Raw genomic sequence first — 22,039 nt, 5'->3', positions numbered from 1 at the left:
AGAGGGTGAGAGGTGCAGCCTGTGTGCCCTGAGAGTGGGGTTTGCATAATTAGGCCATGTCTTGGCATGACAGATTGTTATGAATGTTCTGCTCGCTGTTGCCGGTCCACACAGCCCTAAATCCCGCCCCCCCCCCCCACCCAAACCTACCTACCCCACTACCACCTCCTCCCCGCTCTCCCTGTAGCTATTCCCGGTGATAGGAGTGATGAGGTTCCACTGGGTGAATAGAAGAAAAGCCAAAAAAAAATCACTGTCGGTGTAGCACACATTCGTGTCAACATAAGGATTTCTCCCTTATTGTGCATGGCTTAGTTTCGCTAAGCACAGATCAGGACTCCAGACTCAACCTGTCTTTCAGGTTGCTTGTTTGCCATCCTTGTTTGTGAGTTCAAGCTGCCTGTAGCTGCTGGCATTAAGTTCAAGTCACTTATGCTTGCCTACAGAGTGCTTGATGATTCTGCTCCCACCTACCTAAATGCTCTTGTAAGGGCAAATGTTACACCCAGGATGCTGCGCTCTTCTAGTGAGCGTCGTTTGGCACTGCCGTCTGTGCAAGTACGGCAGTCCAGACTATTCTCATTTGTAGTTCCACGTTGGTGGAATGAACTACCCAGCACTACCAGAGCAGGGGCGTCCCTCTCTACCTTTAAGAAGCTTTTGAAGACCCAACTCTTCAGAGAGCACTTCCCGTCCTAACTGGCACTTCGACTAGTGCGTAACTTGCAATTACAGCAGTTACATTTCTGCACTTCTTTTTTTTTTTTTTATTTCATTTTGTTATATTTATTATGTAAAGTAGTATTTATTTATTGTTACACCAGGTTCTATTGCTCGTAGCTTGACTATTCTCTCCCTTGTACGTCGCTTTGGACAAAAGCGTTTGCTAAATGACTAAATGTAAATGTAAATGTAAGTACGTTCAGTATGATTATGCAACTTGCTTTGGCAAAAAATTCAAGGCTGGACCACTCCTGTGAGAATTTCACTCTGTTTTATTAAGTGGACATGAAACATTAAGTCAAGGAAGAGAGTGCATCCTTTATCAAGTAAGAAGCGCTAACAGCATCTGCTATCTGTCACCTCTGTCTTTACCTTTCATTTTGGCTCGTTTAGTTTGAAATGCATTTAGCAGAAGGCGGTTTAATCTCTCTCAGGGCTCTCAAGTGTCACGCATTGAGAGTGACAGTCACTCATTTCGGTCTTTAGTCACGCCCTCCCGCCACACATTGTATTTCTCACGCAGAAAAAAAATATTTATAATAAATGTAATATGCCGCAGCACCCAACCAAAATTCCTCTGGCCGCCCCACTCTCACTATGGAACCGGCAGTCAAGCGCGTCTCCCATGGAGTTCTTAGTCGAGCCTGCCACTTATCAGCCAATCAAAAAAACGAAAGGGTCTATACAATAGCCAATCGGAAAATAGCACCATTGTATCTGGGTAAGATTTAATGCAACAACCAATGGGAAAAAAGCATATCCTGTAATTTTTCGTGATTCTGCTACGTCTTCCGAAAGTTTTGTTCACCAACAAAGCAAACCGCTGAAGCTCGAGCATCACTTTGAGCACAGTCATGATCTCCTGTTTTAATGTTACAACAAATTCACAACTTGTTTCACACAAACAATGACAACTTGACTGCTGTTGAAAAATGTTTCCCAGATAATTAGCATCAGTTTTTCACGAGTTTCTTAACCAACAGTTTTACAGCCTGTTCACTGACAACACCTGCTCAGAACAAGTAGTTCATAGATGTAGCCGGTGTGTATCGGTGAAACTCACTCCTCAGGTAAATAAGAAGCCACCCGCAACAATGGATATCTAGCTATTCGTTGGCGTAGTTTGTAGTGGCAGCGCTTGGGATGTCAGAGGTGGCAGGATCAAACCCAGTGTGGGACGTTGAAAAGTCCAATTGCCTCTGACTTTTAAAATAATGTCCTGGCCATGGATGCATTAATCATTGCTGCCTTTCAAAGATGTCAGGTAAAAAGCAATTAATTAATTAATTAATTAATTAATTGATTAATTAATTAATTGATTTTGACCCCCTGATTGGGGGGAGGGGGGGGGGGGAATGTCACTCTTGCCTGTCTTCAAAACTTGAGAGCCCTGCTCTCTTCATAGATTAAAATCAACTGGTCCTTCTTTTGTTAAAATAATTATCTCAGTGGTTTGAAGGGATTGAAAGAGCTTCAGGCTGTGTGCTTAAACAATGGTGAATGTAGCAGTACAACACGCTTTCATAATCAGATAAGTGTCCTGTGGAACGAGAACTTTCATCTTGCTGTAACCAATATTATGTCTGAAGCAATGTGTGTCGGCTCACTGAGCCGGAAGGTTAATGGCATATGACGCACAAAGACACATGCAAGGAAACCGGAGATGATGTCTGCGAGAAATAAGTGCTAAAAAGTCTGATAATGAAATTTGTATGTACGGGAGGGATAATTGCTCCAAAACACACACAGTCAAACAAACATACTCTCACAGAGATATGAAAGTACCATCACGGTGACCCATGTGCTCAGCTTGCTCTCATTTTCAGAGCAGGCATAGCCCTTCAATGACCCACAACAAACAAGGCTTTCAAAATGCTTCAGAGACCCTTGCGAACATCACCCCTCCGTGGCCTTGGAGATACGTCCTGACATACGTCTGAGACACAGGGATGCATATGTCACCCTGGCATATGTCTGTTAGGTCCTCTCTTGGACAAGACGAGGCTTGCCACACCTAAACAGCACATACTCTGGGTAAGAACAGTGTCACCCCCCCCATAGATCTCACCCCAGTCGCTGCAGAGAGAAACATGTGTTTTGCCATTTAATAAAAGGAGATGATCAGGGCATGTACATAGCACTTTCTGTGTCATTGCAAACACAAGCTGAAAACATTCTGTCACAAGTTTTCACCTTTGGGAATGTCCTTATGACAGCTGAAGGCTTCATGCACACACACACACACACACACACACACACACACACACACGCACACACACACACACACACACACACACACACACACACACACACACACACACACACACACACACACACACACACACACACACACACACACACACACACACAGACTGACACACGCTCACCAGCACGTGTAATGCTGTCAGTGGCCTGAATATAATGGGGATTTAATGAGACAGTAATGTATGTTCCATTTCCTTTGGTTGAATAATTAGACGTTTTAAATATGGAAAAGCTGTGCAATAACATCCCAACGCAATCTGTTCTATTTTAAGTACTTGTTCCCGCCATTCACACAAACCTTTATTACAACTCAATATGCGTGCCACCAAAGTCCTTATAGGCAAGTCTCACCACTCGGCAACCATCTTGGCAATGCCTCCGAGCAGCTATTTCAAGCAAACAAGATCAGGCTCCAATCTGTATTAATGGAGAGAAACAGACATTAAAAGTACATGACGTGAATCCGCATTCAAATCTGACTTAAACGGTGTGAACATTGTTTCCCCAACCAATCAAATAAGGCTAAAAAAAAGACTTCTCACTGCGCATGCACCAAATTCCGCGGCTCGGTATGTGTTAATCAGTCTTAGAATAAACCAAACACTCCCAAACTTAAATACTGCCTAGTGTTAGCTTCTTGCCCCGTGGACTAGGCTTGTAAAATCAAAGCTTTAGCTTTCTAACTTTAGCTAGTTAAACTAGGCCGTTTCCTGCCACATATGCATGCATTGTGTTGGCAAATGTTCCAGTATTTTATGTATTAACCCGTTAAAACATAAGAGATTTAAGTGCATAATCCTGCAGTTTCTGCTTCTGACTTTCCCCCATATCTTTCTTAAACTGTTGCCTATAGCCTTTCATGTTGTCACCATGAGGGCTGTTAGGGGCAATCAACAAACCCCAGTGTGAGAGGAGGGGGCACCACAATCCTTTATGTGATTATTCCAGGAAAATAAAGAGTGTACAGCCTGTATAGGTTTAATGGTGTAGTAGTCTGAAAGGTGCAGATACTAGATTATTATCTATTTCAATTTAGTTTTTGTATTTTCCTTTTTCAATAACCCAGTCACTCTGGAACTGTAAAGATTTCCACCCACTAATCCCATCATCCTCTTTCCCAACAGCTGCATTCTGTTATTGACTATCTGTGGCTTTTCTGCTTTGTAGTCTAATAGTTTATAATCAATGCAGACGACTTCTGGCTGAATTGAGGTATTTAGCCCTGGCTAAGCCTACATTATGCAGCTTTAGTGTACATAGACGGGATTGATGGTAATGGAAGTCGATGGACCAGCCAAGCTAACCTCCTTGTGGGATTTGTTAGGAAATGATAGAGGTGGCCAGGATGTGCTAGTGAGGGCAGGCACTGAATGACAGGCAACATGCTCCACAATGTCAAAGGATAACACTAGCTGCTGTAGACACATTCGCAGCAAGTGCACCTTGCTTGCCCGTGTACATTTATTTAGCTTTAAGGGCTTTAAGAAACATGATCATTCAGGGTCTTGAGGTGGCCAGGATGTGCTAGTGAGGGCAGGCACTGAATGACAGGCAACATGCTCCACAATGTCAAAGGATAACACTAGCTGCTGTAGACACATTTGCAGCAAGTGCACCTTGCTTGCCCCTGTACATTTATTTAGAGTTCAACATCTCCAAGAACTCCATCAGAGGGAAAGGAAAGACAAATCTTCCTGCCTCAGGCAATCTGCCACTATTGCCATAGAAACTCCTTTTAGGGATGCACTTGGTTATAATTGGTTTTGGAGAATATCGACTGAAACGTGTGTGGGTTTCTTATGGAGCATTCCATTACATCCCCACACACATCACGCTCATTCACCTCACTACAACTAAGATTTTTTTTATCTGAGACAGATAGACTCACAAGATGGCCACGAATAAGCAGAATGGGACGCACGCACTGGGAAACTATGGAACATTAGATCTCTGCCAGTGACACACGAGGAGGCTGAGATTATCCTCACTGCAGATGAGCACCAGAGGAGGGACGAGGGCACCAGAGGGCCAGGGCACCAGAGTTAGGGGTAGCCAAGGACAGAATGTCGCTGTCAGACTCAGTGGACTCAGTGGACTCCCAGGTAGCAGAGAAACCGTACAGGAGGCTGCTGTTAGTTACATTTACATTTTACATTTAGTCATTTAGCAGACGCTTTTGTCCAAAGCGACGTATAAGGGAGAGAACAGTCAAGCTAAGAGCAATAGAGTTAATAGTTCTCAACCGGGGATGAGAAATTTGCCATACAGGGAAAGCTTTTCCTATACACGGGTTTGTTGGCATGACGTAGTCATGACATCTGGCATGTCACGGTTCGTCATGTCAGGATTTGTCATGTGGTGATTTTCTCTGAATGCAAAGGCTTCGGGAGCATGGAGCCACATAATTCCTTCCCCCAAGAATCTAAAAATGACGACACACGCACTGCCGGTGGAAGGTGTTTCGGCGAGACCTCCCAGAATAGCTTACCTCTGGTTCAGAAAGCGCCGAGCACCGGTGCGCTGCCAGTTCACTTTAGTGCACAACACGTCCACCGAGGGCAGAGTGCAGACGGCTGTGGTGCCAGCCACGAGAATAAGAATGGAAGACTCCGGCTTGGATCTTTCAAATGCAGCACCTTCCTGTTGCAGGGTTTTCTTCATTTCCAATGGAATTCAAAGAGATTGATGAGCTAGATGTGTTTGGGGGTGTGGGGTGGAGGCAGCGATCATATTCACTCAATTAGTCACAGTTGACACTTTTGAAATAAATAAACAAACGATAAACAAAAAGACCTCTAATTTATAGCCAGTTTCTTTCAATTGTATTCTGTTCTTCTGGATATTACCTGGACAATACCTTGCCACTGTATTTTTCATTACCCTTCTCTGTGTTTCAGTAAAGCCAGCCATCATCAGGAATGTCATTACAATCAGGAATGCTACCCAGAGAAAACAGGGAGTCTTGGTTACAGGAAACAGTAAACAGATTTCCTATTACATTACTTTTGATCTATGATGCAGCCAGCAAGAACATGATTAAGCTGGCATTAGTTTGGTATGCATAACAGACCTCAGAAGACATTGTAACCGGCTGTGATTGAATAGGTTGCCCCAAGGACCGCTAGTCTTTTGTGAATATTCAAAAAGTCTTATCTCCTGGCACTGCTCTGACTTAAAGGGGGATTGAGCAGATAGTCCACATACATGTTTGGAAAACAAAAAGAAAAAAAAACTGGTGTTTAGACAAGCCAAGGCTGAGGTTGCCTTGAGATGTATCTTAACTTGACTTGTTTCCGTCGCAAAGCGGCAAAAAATGGTCTAAAAATAGCTTTGAACTTGCACCATCTGGGGGTGAAATCTAAGCCCATCCTAGCAAAACTAAATGCCTTCTTAAGCGGACATTATTTAACACTGAGACTGGCAGTTCGCCTGCTGAAGTCACTGTAAAGAGCATGAACTAAGCCTCCACACTCACTTCTAATCAGTTTCTTCATCCTCTCCCTTCATCCCTTCCTCTCTCTCGCTCTCAAACACTCATACACGCACACACCACACACACACACGCACACACACACACACACACACACACACACACACACACTCATACACGCACACAGTGGGGGTACAATTAAAAGATGAACATTTCAGTCTGCAGTGTTCCTTTTTGTGCTATTTGTTTACACACACATAGACACATAGACACATAAACACACACACACACACACACACACACACACACACACACACACACACACACACACACACACACACACACATACACACGCACACGGTGGGGGTACAATTAAAAGATGAACATTTTAGTCTGCAGTGTTCCTTTTTGTGCCATTTGTTTACACACACACACATACGCATACACACATAATCACACACACACACACACACACACACACACACACACACATACACACACACACAGACAGACAGAGCTTGTGGTACTGACAACAACATTCCACAGGAGCTGGTTTCATAAAAATGGTGATGGTACACAAAGCACAATCCCCAGACTTGAGCCATAATCCCGGCCTAAGGGCATGTCCCAGAACACTGATGTAAGATCTCATTGATGACACAGTGCAACCTCGGAGAAGCTTAACTAGCTTTTCTTTGCCCCCCACTCCTTAGTCTGGCGTGTTCATCCTCTACCTCAAAATCCTTTCTGTCTCACTGTTGTCTGTGTATTCTTCAAATTGAAATGACAAACCAATTTTATGCAATACAATGTTGTCTTACAGTTTTTTCCAATCATTTTAGTTCTTGTGCCTATACCATGTTCACATTCCCAAAACACTTAACACATCGAGCACACCAGTAGACCATGTGAACCAAACCGTGGATACTTGCCCCTATGCTTAGATACAAATTCTGGCAATGACACCTTCTTCCAAATTTCATGGATACCTGTCCCATTCAATGTTCACTACCAGCAAAACACTGTGGAACTACAGCATTTTTTGCCAATGTTTAGATACTCTGTTCAGAACAGTTAACTTTCAGTTCAAAACCTTACTTACAGTAATTTAGATCACTGTAGATGGAAAGATGCTTCGTTTAGACAGACAAATTAAATGATATGCTTAAATAAGAATAAGTATTCTTATTTTAGCAAAAAGTTTATTTAGATTATGTAGTTTGTTTTGGCTTGCAGACTTCTCACTATCTGTAATAGTACGTAATAGAGTCTATAGAAGGCAAACATAGATGTAACTGTTCCTGAAAAGTTGTTTCCACTATTACAGTACTGCTCTTTATGTAAGTCATAGGCTATCAGTGAAAGACAGTGATTGAAGAATGCAATTCTTCAATTTACAGTAATTACAGTAAATTTGCCACACTCAATTTTGACATCTATTGTGAGAGGCAAACCGACATATCAACACTGTCTTCAGATACTTGGCTTGGATTGACGTATTTCCAAGATGCAATGCAGAGGAGAATGTTACCGTAAATGCGAAGTTCAAACATGTAAAAGTTTGACACCAAATGCAGAGGACAGAATGGATCAGCATTACTGTAGGACTACAGCAAACTTCTAGTGGTATTACAGTACTTTGGTAGACTGTATCTTGTGTTGATGTATGTAATTTACTGCATTGGAAATACTGCAGTAAATACGTAGCATATTCATGCCTTTTTGTTGTAACGTAGTAAGCCTATATAGTGCAGTAACACATGCAATTTTAGCATATGGCTGTAATGAAACATATTGCAGCATCTTAGAATTATTTGTTTACTGTCATATTACAAACTTTATTACTGTAGTCCAAAGAAGTGTTTGTCTGTGTGTGTTTTTTCTCTTTTTTTAATGCAACACTACAGTCATCTATGCTAAACTGGAGGACACAGAAACATCTTATAGATGCAATTAGCAATGCTTCAAGTTGTTAGTGCTTTTTAGGTCATTCCACTCTGAGAGGGAACATCTGTTAAAGTTACGGCAGAATTGATTGTGGTGTGGTTGTTGTAGTGCATTTTGCACCAAAAGTGAACTGATATGCAGAGGTGTGTGTCTGTAAAGCCCACTGTGTTAAGTGTTTGGGAAAAGTATCCATGGTATAGGTACTCCATGGTAGTCATGCATGGTAGTCCTGCAGTTGATATACAGGGCAAGCACCGCTGCTAGATCTAATTTTCTCTGAAGTTGTTTCTTTACCCCCCCCCCCCACCCTTGACCCTGTATTGCAATGCCCTTTGATCTTATGATCTCAGAAGATGAGTTCTGGAGATAAACAACAGGTCCAGATGTTGCTTCAATCTAACAGTTAATATCCTTGGCAAAATATCCTTGCATACTACCTGTGCAGTGGTTGTCAGAGGTTGAATTGACATTGAATGTGATGTCTATTTGTGATGTGTATTTTGTATTCATCAATTTCATTCATCATTATGACATGAGATAGGTTGAGTATATTTGTATTCGAAGCTTTGAATAAATCAAGTTGCAAAAGCTGATGCTCATGTTGTGCAACTACAGTGTAATAAACGTAGTCAGTACAATGTAACACGTGAAAACTGACCACATGCTTAACGGACAGAGTGTGCTAATCACAATTTCATGCTAACAGGAGCCAGTGATAATGACTCAAACATTTAATTCATGTGATTCATTCAACCTCTGAGGTAGATGCTGAAAATCCAACGGTAACCACGGTAGCCTGCTCTTTGATCAAAGTTGTCATGCATATGAAATGCCAACAGAATTAGAACACCGTAAAATTAAACGTTATTAGATTTAATTGGATTGCTGTCTAAATAACTCTTCCACACATTTATTTACATATTTACTGCTACATGCCTACTCTGCTGAGCCTCATCCACTACACAAACATGCAGCTGTTTGTCAGGATAGCAGGGGCATGGAAAAGGTAAGGACCATGATAAGACATTAATTACACGCATGTGGATGTTAAATGAGCTGTTAATGTAGTCTGTGGCTGGCTAGAGTAATGCTGATGGATGCCGGGGCCCCACAGAGAAGCCAGAGAAGTAGTGCACACACACAAGTACACAGCAGAAATCCCCCTTAGCTTCCACTTGGACATGAGAAATCATTTCAAACACGAGTAATTCTCTGAAATACCCCATGAGAAACGGCAAACATGTCTTTTTTATCATACGTGTAAATTATTTCTGTTGAAAGCTATATCCCTTCATCTCTCTCTCCCTCTCTCTCATCAGTCTCTCTCTCTCCCTCTCTCTCTCATCAGTATCTGGTCCCCACAGGTCTGACTCTCTTGGTGAATTACTTTGACTTTCATTTTTCTGTAGCTGGGGTTTTCATGCTCTGCAATGGAATTGAATGTGACAGCATCCATGGCTTTTTTATGTGTCAGTGCAAAACAGTGCAAAAGTGCAAATGGAATCAGATTCCTCTGACAGATAGTTGAATACTAGACTGAATGGATCTATACACAGCCAAATGGCATTATTTCAATAATAATGTTTTTGGGATCAATCAAACATTTTAAAATAACATGGTGCATGTGAAATCAGATGCAAGGTGCATGCGAAATCAGATGCATGGTGCATGTAAAATCAGTATTCCTGTTCAGTGTAAGCATGAGGTATAAGGTAAAATGAGGTCAGTAAAGCCTGAACGTGTTGACAGTGGGGACAGCGATGGCATAACCATATTTTGTGATAGAGTGGTTAGAGTGTTTTTGTTCTTCATTATTATTTATCACCGATCTCCTAACTTGTTAGGTATGAAGGTTTGCTAACGCCAGCTGTCAGAGAACCATCAGATTTATGATTTATTTAATGTATTTATTTCATTTGACTTCTTTAATAAGCTTAAAGGTAAAGGTTATCTTAACTTATCCTTCATAACTGTTGCACAGAACTTATAGGTGACTCACACTGATTTTCATACTAACCACTAAATGTCACTGGGCAAAACCACAGTCACATTAGACCCTGTTTAAAATCCCCAGACTGGACTCCTAGACATCATTAATAAGAGCCATTGGGTATTCTGTTTCCAATGTTTATTTTACCAGACAGAAGGAGGTCAGAGAAAGTGCTTGTCATCATGAGAGAGAGGAAGGATGGATGGCGTAATTACTCTTTATGCACACAACACAAAAAAGCAGGGCAGATCATGCTCTTTATGCACACAACACAGAAAAGCACTCTTTATGCACACAACACTCTTTATGCACACAACACAGAAAAGCACTCTTTATGCACACAACACTCTTTATGCACACAACACAGAAAAGCAGGGCAGATCATGCCGAGCCTAAGAAGGGACGGATGAGGGAGGGAGGAGAGTGAAAGAGATATAGGCTGATAGAAGAAGAAGAAGAGAGAGAGAGAGAGAGCGAGAGTTACAAGTTACAAGTTACAAGTCTTTTATTGTCAGATACACAGAATGACACAGGGTCAGACTGGGCACTGAAATTCTTAGGACAAGGCACCACACAACACATTTTTTTTATTTTATTTACGTTCTTTTTGGCCTCGCAAACTGTGTAGTAGGCTAACGTTACGGTTTGAGTGAATAGTGAGCGCAATACGGCGAAATGGATGATAAAAAGCTTCTGAATGGAAAGTTTACTTTTAAAAGTTGTGTTGTGCAAAAGAAGCAAGCTTCACTGTTGTCTGAAAATGTCAACAGGCAGCTGGCTGAAAGCAAAGAAGTAGTAGGCTTACCTTGGTAACCTAACTGTTACGGTTCATTGTTTCTGAAATAAGAGGCCTGACTGCTATGTTCCCAGCAAACTTGAAGAAAATTAAATATTAAGCCATGGTTTAACTGCACTATAGGCTGAGTTTACCTGAAATGTGCACTTTATAATTTTATTTTGTACCGCCCTGTTTGGCAATGTTGGTTTTCAATAAAATAAAACATTTGCATGAAGCAAGCCAATCCACTTTTCCATGTTGATAAGGGCATTAAAATAAAAATAAAATTATGGAAAAAATGTATAAATGAAGGGACATTTAGAATAGATAAAAATGTGCGATTAATCGCGATTCAATTTGAGTTAACTATGACATAAATGCGATTAATCGCGATTAAATATTTGAATCGTTTGACAGCACTAAACATAACATAACATGACATACACTCATGACATAGTACTCTGAACATAATTTACATGTAATAACATATAATAACCTTACTAAATATACAAGATAAATATACAATACAATATGCTACATATATACATATAACATATAATACACATATAGTAACATATAATAAACTATACTAACCTATTAAACCTATACTACCCTACAGACAAATGGGAGTACCAGGTAGTGCAATAATTCTGATAAATATGTATTTGTAGTGTAAGAGACAGTATGTAAGTGTAAGTACAAGCAGTAATTTGAAAGTGACAGTGTATGTAAGTGACGAGTGCAAAAGTGTCGATAGTGTGTCAATGTCCATTTAGCAGCCTGATGGCCCTCGGGAGGAAACTGAGAGAGCTGAAAGAAGAGCATTTCTTGAATACTTCAGGTACAAATCTGACTGCAAATCAGCTGCTCATAACGGATCCGAAACCTCCAGAATCGCCAGTAAAACACACAATGCTAACAAAAACACCACAGAACACAAACTAAATCAAACACAGTACAACCTGTAGATCATTATAAATGGGGCCCATTCTTCAATTTACAAAAAAGAAATCTGGGTTGCGGGAGAAACTGCCAGGAGGCGCTAATAAGTTGTAGTCTGACTGCTTCTCTATGGAGAGTGAGCCATTTAATGGTGTTCTCTCTGGCCATCTCCCGTGGTCAGATCCAGGTGAAACTCCGCTCCCATGAAGCGAGGTAACCTCATTATTTTAGGCCTGTGTACCATCCAGCCAATCCTCCCCCCATACTAACCAATGATGTAAACTGGTTTCAAGTTGAACCTCCCCCCGCTCCACCACAATTTTGACCCTAGAGGTGTACCAGGTGATAAATTGTGTTCCAGTTTTAATTGCTCTGACAGTTTATCAAAGAGCTTTGTCTTTGACCACATGATTGTGTCTCTCCCTGTCTCTTGGCCCTTGGGGAAATTAAACTACTCTGTCAACCTTCTTCAGTCACCTCAAGCCAAACTGGATTCCCTGATAGCCTACATTCATGTCAGTTGTTTCTTGACTCAAACTTGATTTTTAAAATGTTGATTCCTCTGCAGCTCTTCCTGTTCATGACTTTATGAATTGAGAACATCCTGCTTCTACTCCAAGGTGGGGGCGGGGTGGTCAGGACATGGATGAGGTGGTGGCGGGGTGGTCAGGACATGGTTGAGGTGGGCGCTGGCCCACTGTGTGCACATTTGTATAGTCTTAAAGGTCACAGTGTACAGACTGCGTACAGAGGACCACTCCTGAAAGAAGACTGCACGCTGGTGTTGCGCGTCCTGAAGTCACATTTAAATTCCCCCCTTTGAGCATACTAATTCATTCATTTAATCCAATCAACACAAACTCATTAGTAGTATCATCAAGTTATAACCCTTGCCTCTGGGGCTGCATGGAGATTCCGAAATTACTTTTATATCTCAAAACTCACACCAGTGAACCGCAACCTCTGCAATATAGCTATGCATAAGTAAATTATATGTATGTCAAGGTATGTATCATGGTAGGAATCTCTTTGCTGGAAAATATTATTTTGTTCATGCAGCAGTATAATATTTCACAGTATTATTTCACAGTTATTTATTTTTATTGATATATTTTTATCTCTATTACCTTGCTGCTATTACACCTGAATTTCCCTACAGGGATTAATAAAGGTTTATCTTATCTTATCTTATCTTAGTATTTCACCATATGACACAGCTTTTTTAAATGGAAGAGTAGCTTCTCACTGTAATTTGTGCATGTCCATATAATTCTCAGAACCAAATCTATATTTAATTACCTTGTTTATTGTTTTTGTGTGGATAACAACGGAGAACATGTTCTGTCTCCTGTTTCTCCTCTTCAAATGTTGGTCTTACACTCTTACACTGGTCATGGTCATTACCCGCTACAAGAGAGGGCCTGGGCACACTGCCCCACTCAACCTTAAATATTCATAAGCCTAATGTGTTCAGTGTATGCCCTTATGCAACAACTAGGGCTACTTTAATTGATTTATTAAGATGTCTAGAGGTTAAACAAAGCTACAGATTGCCCTCATTAGTGTCTGTTAGCATTGCTCGTTTGAATATCCTATTTTGCTATGCAGCAATAATATGAGGAGTCCTTGTTAGTGCCTGCACACCCATAGATGCCTTTATGTGTCCTGCCCTGCGTGTTTTCTCTTTTCAAAAGCTATCACTACAACCTATTGTCATTAAAAAAATGATTGAGAAATGTTTTCAGGATAAGGTGTTATTAGCTGTTTAAGCGATTATGTCTGAAGACAAAACCCATTGTGTTGAATGTCCCAAACCCCATTTGACCATGAAGATACTATAGGACTGTGTAAACACATGAATCAACATTGGTTTGTCGAAACTGACGATAATAGCCCCAAGATAAAGTAAGAAGTGCATTTGGACAGATAGAGAAGCTAATTTGGTGAATACCAATGTCTCCCCGGCACCTTGGAGAGGTGAGGTTGTATTGTAAATCTCACTTCATTGATATGCATGGAGAGGTGAGGTGTTATTGTAAATCTCATTTCATTGATATGCAAAGAGACAGAGGAGTCTGACTGCGACTGATATGGAAAGGATTTCTTTCACCTTGAGGTATGCATACAATCCAGCCCCTGATAATTATGTAATACAACTACTACTAATTTTACTATTACTACTTACTAATACTACTAGTACTAGTACTTATATTATTATTATTATTATTATTATTATTATTAATAACAATAATAATAACAACAGCAAAATGAAGAAGAAGGAAGTATGTTAGTTAGCTAAAGTGAATACAGAATAACCCCCTTTCAGTAAGGGTGACAGAAGGGGGTGAATAATATGCCCCATGTATATACCCTTGATGTTGGAATCAGAATATGTAAGGTAATATTCAAAAAGGCTCCTTGACTGAAGCGCATGTACACATTGCATTCGCTTGCATTCGCTTGCATTATTGAGGCCAAATATCCCTAAAACTTTGCGAAAGGATTTAAGATTGCATTTGATTTTGATCATGCACAACCCTGCATTGTTCACTGTAACAATATGATTTGGCTTCAAAAAGGTTGCTGCATGTGCATTGGCCTCTTTCATATTCAAATATTCATAGTATGGTGGGGGCCACCCAATTAGTCATATTCAGGATATTGATAATGTAAAACAGATATCAAAGTGTGCACAATAATATGTGGAGATTGAAGAGGGAGAGCAATTACTGATAATTGCTGATGTGTGGGTGGATGTGTTCAAAGGATGTTCCTGGACCAGAAACTCTCCAGTGTTTCACAACAGCTCCAAAAGGTGAATCAGAGCAGAGGGATGGGGACTGAAAACACAGAAGCATTAAAAGGAATGCTGATTGCATGCTTGACTGGTCCACCAGCTGAAAAATGGGAAGTTGATAAAAAGAACATAAAAAAGAGATCATGATCTGATCAAGCTAGCAAACATGAGTCTGCTAGCTAACTTATTAGCTAGCTTGATAGAATAATTCAAACTTAAGGTGTGAAGACAATAACTTGCCATCTATCTGTGACAAGGCTATCTACCTACATACAGCAAGATACAATTGGCTAGTATGCTAGCAGCTTGCTTGCATTTGGGATGACTGACTTAACTAGCCATCTCATCCAGGATATTTTAGTTTACATCTTCCATGTTAGCTGCCATTACTGAGCAAAACAGCATGGGGACAGTAAATTCTACATTACTAACTAGCTTCAGCCTAATACAATATAGTTTCAAAGCTCTGATTTGTTCTGACTGCTGCTGAAGCCTTGTAGCCTCTTCAATGCTTTGTTTAGACATTGTATCCTCTCTAAGCCTGATGGATGGCTGTGATTTGCTGGATGGCTGTTCCATCCTTTTGAAGAAAGCAGGACTGCAGTGTTCCCATCAGTCTACTAAGAGCTCCACAGACGCAGCTGCAGTCTTCCACGCTTTGAGGCAGATAAATTCTCCTGATGATCCGATTAATGACTACCGATGTACTGGCGTGGTGAGGCATGGATAGAGAGGAGACAGAACTGAGTGGGAATGCATTTTCCACTGAAGAAAGAACATTCAGCAGACTCGAGTGTTAACTCTTATAATCATCCCCAGAGTGAGCGACGGTGGTCTCTCAGTTCATGCAGAATGAGCAAGTTAAACCAGTGTCTGAAGGGTTATTATGTTTGCTTTCAAAAGCCAAATAGTAGGAGACATTATTCACATTTTACAGGGGATGTGACCGAAAACAATTAACTCCAAAGAAAAGCAAGCCGGTCCTGGTATTTTTTTATTTAAAGATTAGGTTTAAAGATCAGAGTTTTCTCGATTGTTCTCCAGTCAGTTGAAAATGAAACCCTTTCATAGTTGCTCATGTAGTTTGTATTCTCACAACAGCAATTGACTGCAAAACAATGGTTGTGAATGATTCGGGGGAAATGATGAACCCTTGAAAAAGGGTTGATGTTTGTTGTTTTTCCCGTTTGGGCTCTATTACCTGTGCTTTATTGTACCCCAGAAAATATCCTCCTGCATAAATGCTTTTCCCTGTTAAAAAGTAAAGCAGTCATCCCTCTCTGTTGGGTGACACCACAAATGCACAGGAAGAGAAAAGCCACAGGTAAACACCCCCACACTGTCCGGTCTATGCTTTAGATTAAAGGTAGGCCAGCAAGAGTAACACAGATCTTGTACGTTTTGAACCGAAAAAAAAAACCCAGCCCCTTCTTTCAGACCCCTCCAGAGCCAAACACATGATCGCGCAGTGCCTGACTACTGCACGAGCACGAGTCCACGAGAGAGCAGTGGAGCAGAGCGAAGAGAATCGTTGTTATCGCTAACATATCCAACTACTTCATGTCTAATTTTTTCGTTGCTGGTGGTAGTTTATCCGCCATTGCGTTTGCTCCCGAAGCCACTCACCGAATATATTGAGCTTGACCAAGTGAGAGTATGCGGGGGTAGGGGGGCTGCCCACAGTGTGTGCTGACTGGTTGTTTTGATTAGGTCGCGGTGGATTCCTGCAAATGGCATTAGGAGCACTGGGTGGAGCCAGAAGAGCCAGATTTTTGTTACAGATTATCTCTCATGTACTACTGTTAGGGCATAGTGACAGTTTTAGCAAATATGACAAAAAGTTATTTTTATGCGGGTTACCTACTGCGGCTTTAAAATTCCCAGCGTCATCAATGCAACCATCTGTGCAGACATCATGCATCTGTGCCAGACCATGACCGACTGTTTCATGCTGACTTTACAAACTGGTATGTATGCTATGCCTTTCCTAGTCACTTCTTGAGTTTAGGTTTGGGGTGACTCCCTGTGTAGGCTGCTCACTGAAATGACCTTCAAATCTTGACATCATCTCCCCGGTTCTTCCTTGAAAATTGGGAGTTTGACTCAGAATCCATCAGGTTATTATAAAAGTGTATCAAACATGTTGAAATACAGATGCATAGACACTATGAAAAACAGAGACTGACAGAAATAGTATTTTAAAGGCTAGAATTCTTCTTTACCCAGCCAGGCCTAAATAAATAACTAAGATAAATAAATAAGATACCATAGGAACTGATTTCAGAGTCAAAGCCCTTGATGCATAATCCATCCCCAATGAGTTTTCTCACGCCACAGACAGGGTTTCATTGTTTTCTTTGAGACCCTGTGATTTGCATTAACCTCTGGCTATTGTATGTGCTGATTGCCTTGATATCCTCTGTCCATATGATTTTCATCATCCACTGTTTCAAAAGAAATGCGAAAGTGAAACATAGGAATGGAATAGGGGAACAAGTAAAAAATTTTTTTAAAAAAATACAACGTCAGAAAATGGAATCATACACCAAGTGATTGTCATATCAGGGGCTCTCTCTGGTTCCAGTTGTTTGACTCTGAAGAGCCTGTAAAGTGCAGCTTTCAATCAGGACTGATATCTATTATAATCCACAGCTATAGTTTCATAGGTATAAGACAATTGCCAGCGTAACTGTACATGTCAAATGCATATGTCAGTCTCTTGGACACATGCAAATCTGTGGGGGATAATCCTGTTATTGTTTTGAGCTGTTTGGCCTGTGTTTGGCCTCAGGTCGCTCTGACTTCTTCGGGTAACAGTCGTCCCTACGACTGTATTTATTATGGACAGATGCATTCCAATGCAAACTGCCATTACATGTAAACCCACTCATAACAAACGAAACGTAGTAAAAAAAGGTATAGCGAGTATAGTGAAATTATTGTAGGCTAATGCTGTGTGCTCTGTCCTGACCTTCTCCCGGCATTAATTTGAATTTTGAGTAAGCGCATGTGAATGACATCACAGGCTCAAGCTTTACAATGATTGGCTGAGGTAGCCTACTTCTTGTCCCTGGTACAACGTAATAAATGTAGTCGCATGAAGAACCCTTAATCAGAAATCAGAGTGACCCTCACCTTTAATCAGAAATCAGAGTGACCCTCACCTTTTGGACATTTACCGATTCAGACTATTGGGAATGGCAGGCAGCAATTTTATAATGTTACAATTGACAGTTTCGACTGAGGAAAGGGGGCAAATGGAGTAGGAGAAATGTACAAATGAATATGTGACATGAAGACAGGCGAAAGTACAACTTAACGTGCAGAAATAGTCTTTCTGACTCAACTTGGCTACAGAGTGACAGTACTAAGTGCCAAAAACTCAGGCTGGAACTATTTTTGTGGACGGAGAATCAATAGACAAAATCTAAACTAACGAATGAAAACACAATCAGGTTTCTTCTCAACTAGTTGGTAGCAGAACTGCTGTATAAAAGCAGTATGACACTCGTGCTCGAGGGGTCGATAAAGGATATCCCGATGGCTGTGATTACCTGCGCCACTCAACCTCTGGCCTTATGCCTCGGCCATGGGGAACCCCACAAACACAGGTGTCATATTGCTTAATTGTGTAAAATCCAGAATCTTAAAGTTCAGTTGGACAATTAAGAGAGTTGAACTAGTATTGCTTAATGCTTAATGTGTTAGCCCAGTTAACTTTACAAACATGGAACAAATTTAAGTTACATGTGTGAACTCTTTAGTTAGTTGCAATGCAACTGTTGGAGTTTGCCTTTCAGTCTTTCAAATTAACTATCAATTAGTAGAAACAAACTGTCATTGATGAGAGACTGGTTAATTGGTTAGTGGGTTTCGACCAGCACATGACATATTTTTATAAGTGTATGTATTTTTCCAAGGAGCTGGAGCTTGATCTGTTTTTCAACATCAACTGTCACTGTATAAGAGCCTTTTCAATATACCTGGAATGTCAAAGGCTCAAATTTCTGGCCTATAATATTAAACAATCCTGATTCAGATCCACACTACCATATTTAAACTACGGCCCTTTTCCCCTGTGCTGCATCCTAGCCATCTCACCCGTTTTTCCTTCGCTGTCTGTATTTTGACGTCCCTAATTTATCGTAGGTTGCATTTTAGTCCTCAGTGGTAAGTACTTCCACCAAAAGATTCACACAGATGCCTATCAACAACTACCCATGCACACACACACACACACACACACACACACACACACACACACACACACACACACACACACACACACACACACACACACACACACACACACACACACACACCATCACTCACAATTTGTACCTTTTTTCATTATTCTAAAAATAAAATTCCAATATTGTGTTTTACTTTTAATATCGCCATTACCTATGCACTACACTGCCAGATCACAACATTCCAGTATAAGAATTAACTGACATTAAATTATATACATTTTATGACCTTTAACCCCCAGGAGTCCAAGTTCCACAGGTAATGATGAAGTCTTTAGAATTTGAATAAAACAACTAATGAAGGGGTAGGTGTTTACACTGTCCTTCTGGTCTACTTTAAAATTGCACTTACTTTAGGTACTTTTCAAACAGTAATTTTATGTCAGTGTACTTATTGGAAAGAAAAGCCTAAGGTTTATGGCAAAGATATTATCACATTGGTGTAATAATGGGGTTCAACGATTGGATTCGAGATTCCAGACAAAACATAATTTTCAAAAAATGTTCTGCTTTGACGACAGTAAAGCTTACTTCAGGGGGTTAAATGATACACATTATATTACAGGAGATCAAGACATGACACGTTACACACAGCTACACACAAGAGAAGCTGGTCAGCAAAGAATTGTGTAACAATAGTGATGTACCCCAGTATTGATACGTTTAGACAGCTCTTTCTCAAATTCTACATCAAAATGAAAAACAATTTTTTTTTTTACTTCACTGTCTGTATTAGAGTATTTTTTTTTTCATTTCTAGGAATAGGAATTAGCGCGACAGTCTCTCAAAGATATGTTAAGAGCTGTACAAAAAATATTTTTTATGTTTTCTATTGACTATAATTAGCCCCTTGAAAAACCTTAAATCCAAAATAATTTTGCCCTCTCTAAAATGTAATACCAAGTATGGTGAAAAGTGAGGGGTTTTGTTTTGTAGTGATGTGTGTAGAAAGTTCTTTTTACTTCATGGCGGAAACAATACCAACAAACATGCTACAGAAATGCACAGAGTGAACAATAGCAAACCTTTTGGAGCTGTCCCTGCAGGGCAGGCCTCAATGTGTTGTTGCTGGGTCAGGGCTTTATAAACAATAGACAACATATTCTTTACGTTGGTGTGGTATAAAAGTAAGAGTTAAACCACCAGGAGGTCAGTGCATCACTCGTGAACGCTCTGTCCTGAGACACCATCAGACATTTCCACCATCAACATGGGCAAGGTATGTCACACACAAGGGCAACATTAACACACAAGGGCAACATTAACACACAAGGGCAACACTAACACACAAGGGCAACATTAACACACAAGGGCAACACTAACACACAAGGGCAACACTAACACACAAGGGCAACACTAACACACAAGGGCAACACTAACACACAAGGGCAACAGTAACACACCTCTACCCCACATGGGCAGGGTATGTCACACACAAGGGCACAACTAACACACCTCTACCCCACATGGGCAGGGTATGTCACACACAAGGGCAACATTAACACACCTCTACCCCACTTGGGCAGGGTATGTCACACACAAGGGCACAACTAACACACCTCTACCCCACTTGGGCAGGGTATGTCACACACAAGGGCAACATTAACACACCTCTACCCCACTTGGGCAGGGTATGTCACACACAAGGGCACAACTAACACTCCTCTACACCACTTGAACGACCCAAATGGAACACTTCTTATTTTTATTCACCATAAGTTATTAATACTGATATTCTATCTAGTTCTACAGAAAACGATGCCCTAATTACCAAGGAAAATGTACATAACTTTTTTCATTTCTTTACAGATCATCTTCTACGAGGACAAGAACTTCCAGGGGCGCTCTTATGAGTGCCAGGGAGACTGTTCTGATATGCACTCCCACCTCAGCCGCTGCCACTCCTGCAAGGTGGAGAGCGGCTGCTTCATGGTCTATGACCGTCCCAACTTCATGGGCAACCAGTTCTTCATGAGGAGGGGCGAGTATTCCGACATGAACATGCTGGGTTGGAATGACTGTATTAGATCCTGCCGCAGTATCCCCATGGTAACTAAATTCAGAATTATGAGTATTTATTATTTTGAGAATTTTGTGTAGAGAACTCATCTTTTATGACATCTTATGTCTACAGCACAGAGGACAGTTCAGAATGAGGATCTACGAGAGCGAGAACTTTGGTGGTCAGATGAACGAGCTGAATGATGACTGTGACTCCATTATGGGCCGCTACAGTATGTCTGACTGTATGTCCTGCAACGTTATGGATGGCCACTGGCTCATGTATGAGCAGCCCCATTTCAGAGGCAAGGTGATGTACATGAGGCCTGGAGAGTACAGAAGCTTCAGGAACATGGGATCCAACAACACAAAATTCATGAGCATGAAACGTATCCCTGATATGATGTAACTGTTCTTGTAAAACTTTCTGGGACAAACAATCGGTACAATAATGACTAAAATAAAATCTTACCCTTTTTACATTGAGGAATCATTTTAAAGCAACATACTGCCTACTGTTTTCCTACTACACACACACTTTACACAAAAGACCAGAAGACAAACTATCAGCTCATACATATACAGTACGTATATATTCTTCAATCAACATTTGTTCTATCCAGTTTCTTTCCATTGGCCAGTAGACAGTCTTCACTTAACTGCGGAGGACAGTAATGCCAGTAAGACAGTAAGACAAGACTACAACTTATAGATGGCTTGTGTGTCCACATGTGGCTTTTCCAAGAGGTGCACAAAGAATAGGTTATTTTGGTGGAAATAGTAACTGTGGTTCATGCTTCGTACATGGTTTATATATTTTCTGGACCTCCACTCCACTTAATTTACAAAAAAAGCAACTACCATGTTCATTTTGGGTGAATGTGCTATGCAAAACTACAGGACTAATATGTTAAGG

At 40.8% G+C, this 22,039-nt stretch overlaps 1 protein-coding gene across 1 annotated transcript; it reads left to right on the top strand.

The window, feature by feature from the left end:
* The first annotated feature begins 20,784 nt into the window (after window positions 1-20,784).
* On the top strand, window positions 20,785-21,756 carry LOC105909142 (gamma-crystallin M3-like). Its single transcript, XM_031571778.1, has 2 exons — window positions 20,785-21,171; window positions 21,257-21,756. The coding sequence occupies exons 1-2, from the start codon at window positions 20,902-20,904 to the stop codon at window positions 21,530-21,532; spliced, it is 546 nt and encodes a 181-aa protein (XP_031427638.1). The 5' UTR covers window positions 20,785-20,901; the 3' UTR covers window positions 21,533-21,756.
* The last annotated feature ends 283 nt before the right edge of the window (window positions 21,757-22,039 follow it).

The sequence above is a fragment of the Clupea harengus genome, chromosome 8 (genome assembly GCF_900700415.2).
Source record: "Clupea harengus chromosome 8, Ch_v2.0.2, whole genome shotgun sequence".
Lineage (NCBI taxonomy): Eukaryota > Metazoa > Chordata > Actinopteri > Clupeiformes > Clupeidae > Clupea > Clupea harengus.
This window is presented reverse-complemented; position numbering and strand designations above follow the sequence as displayed.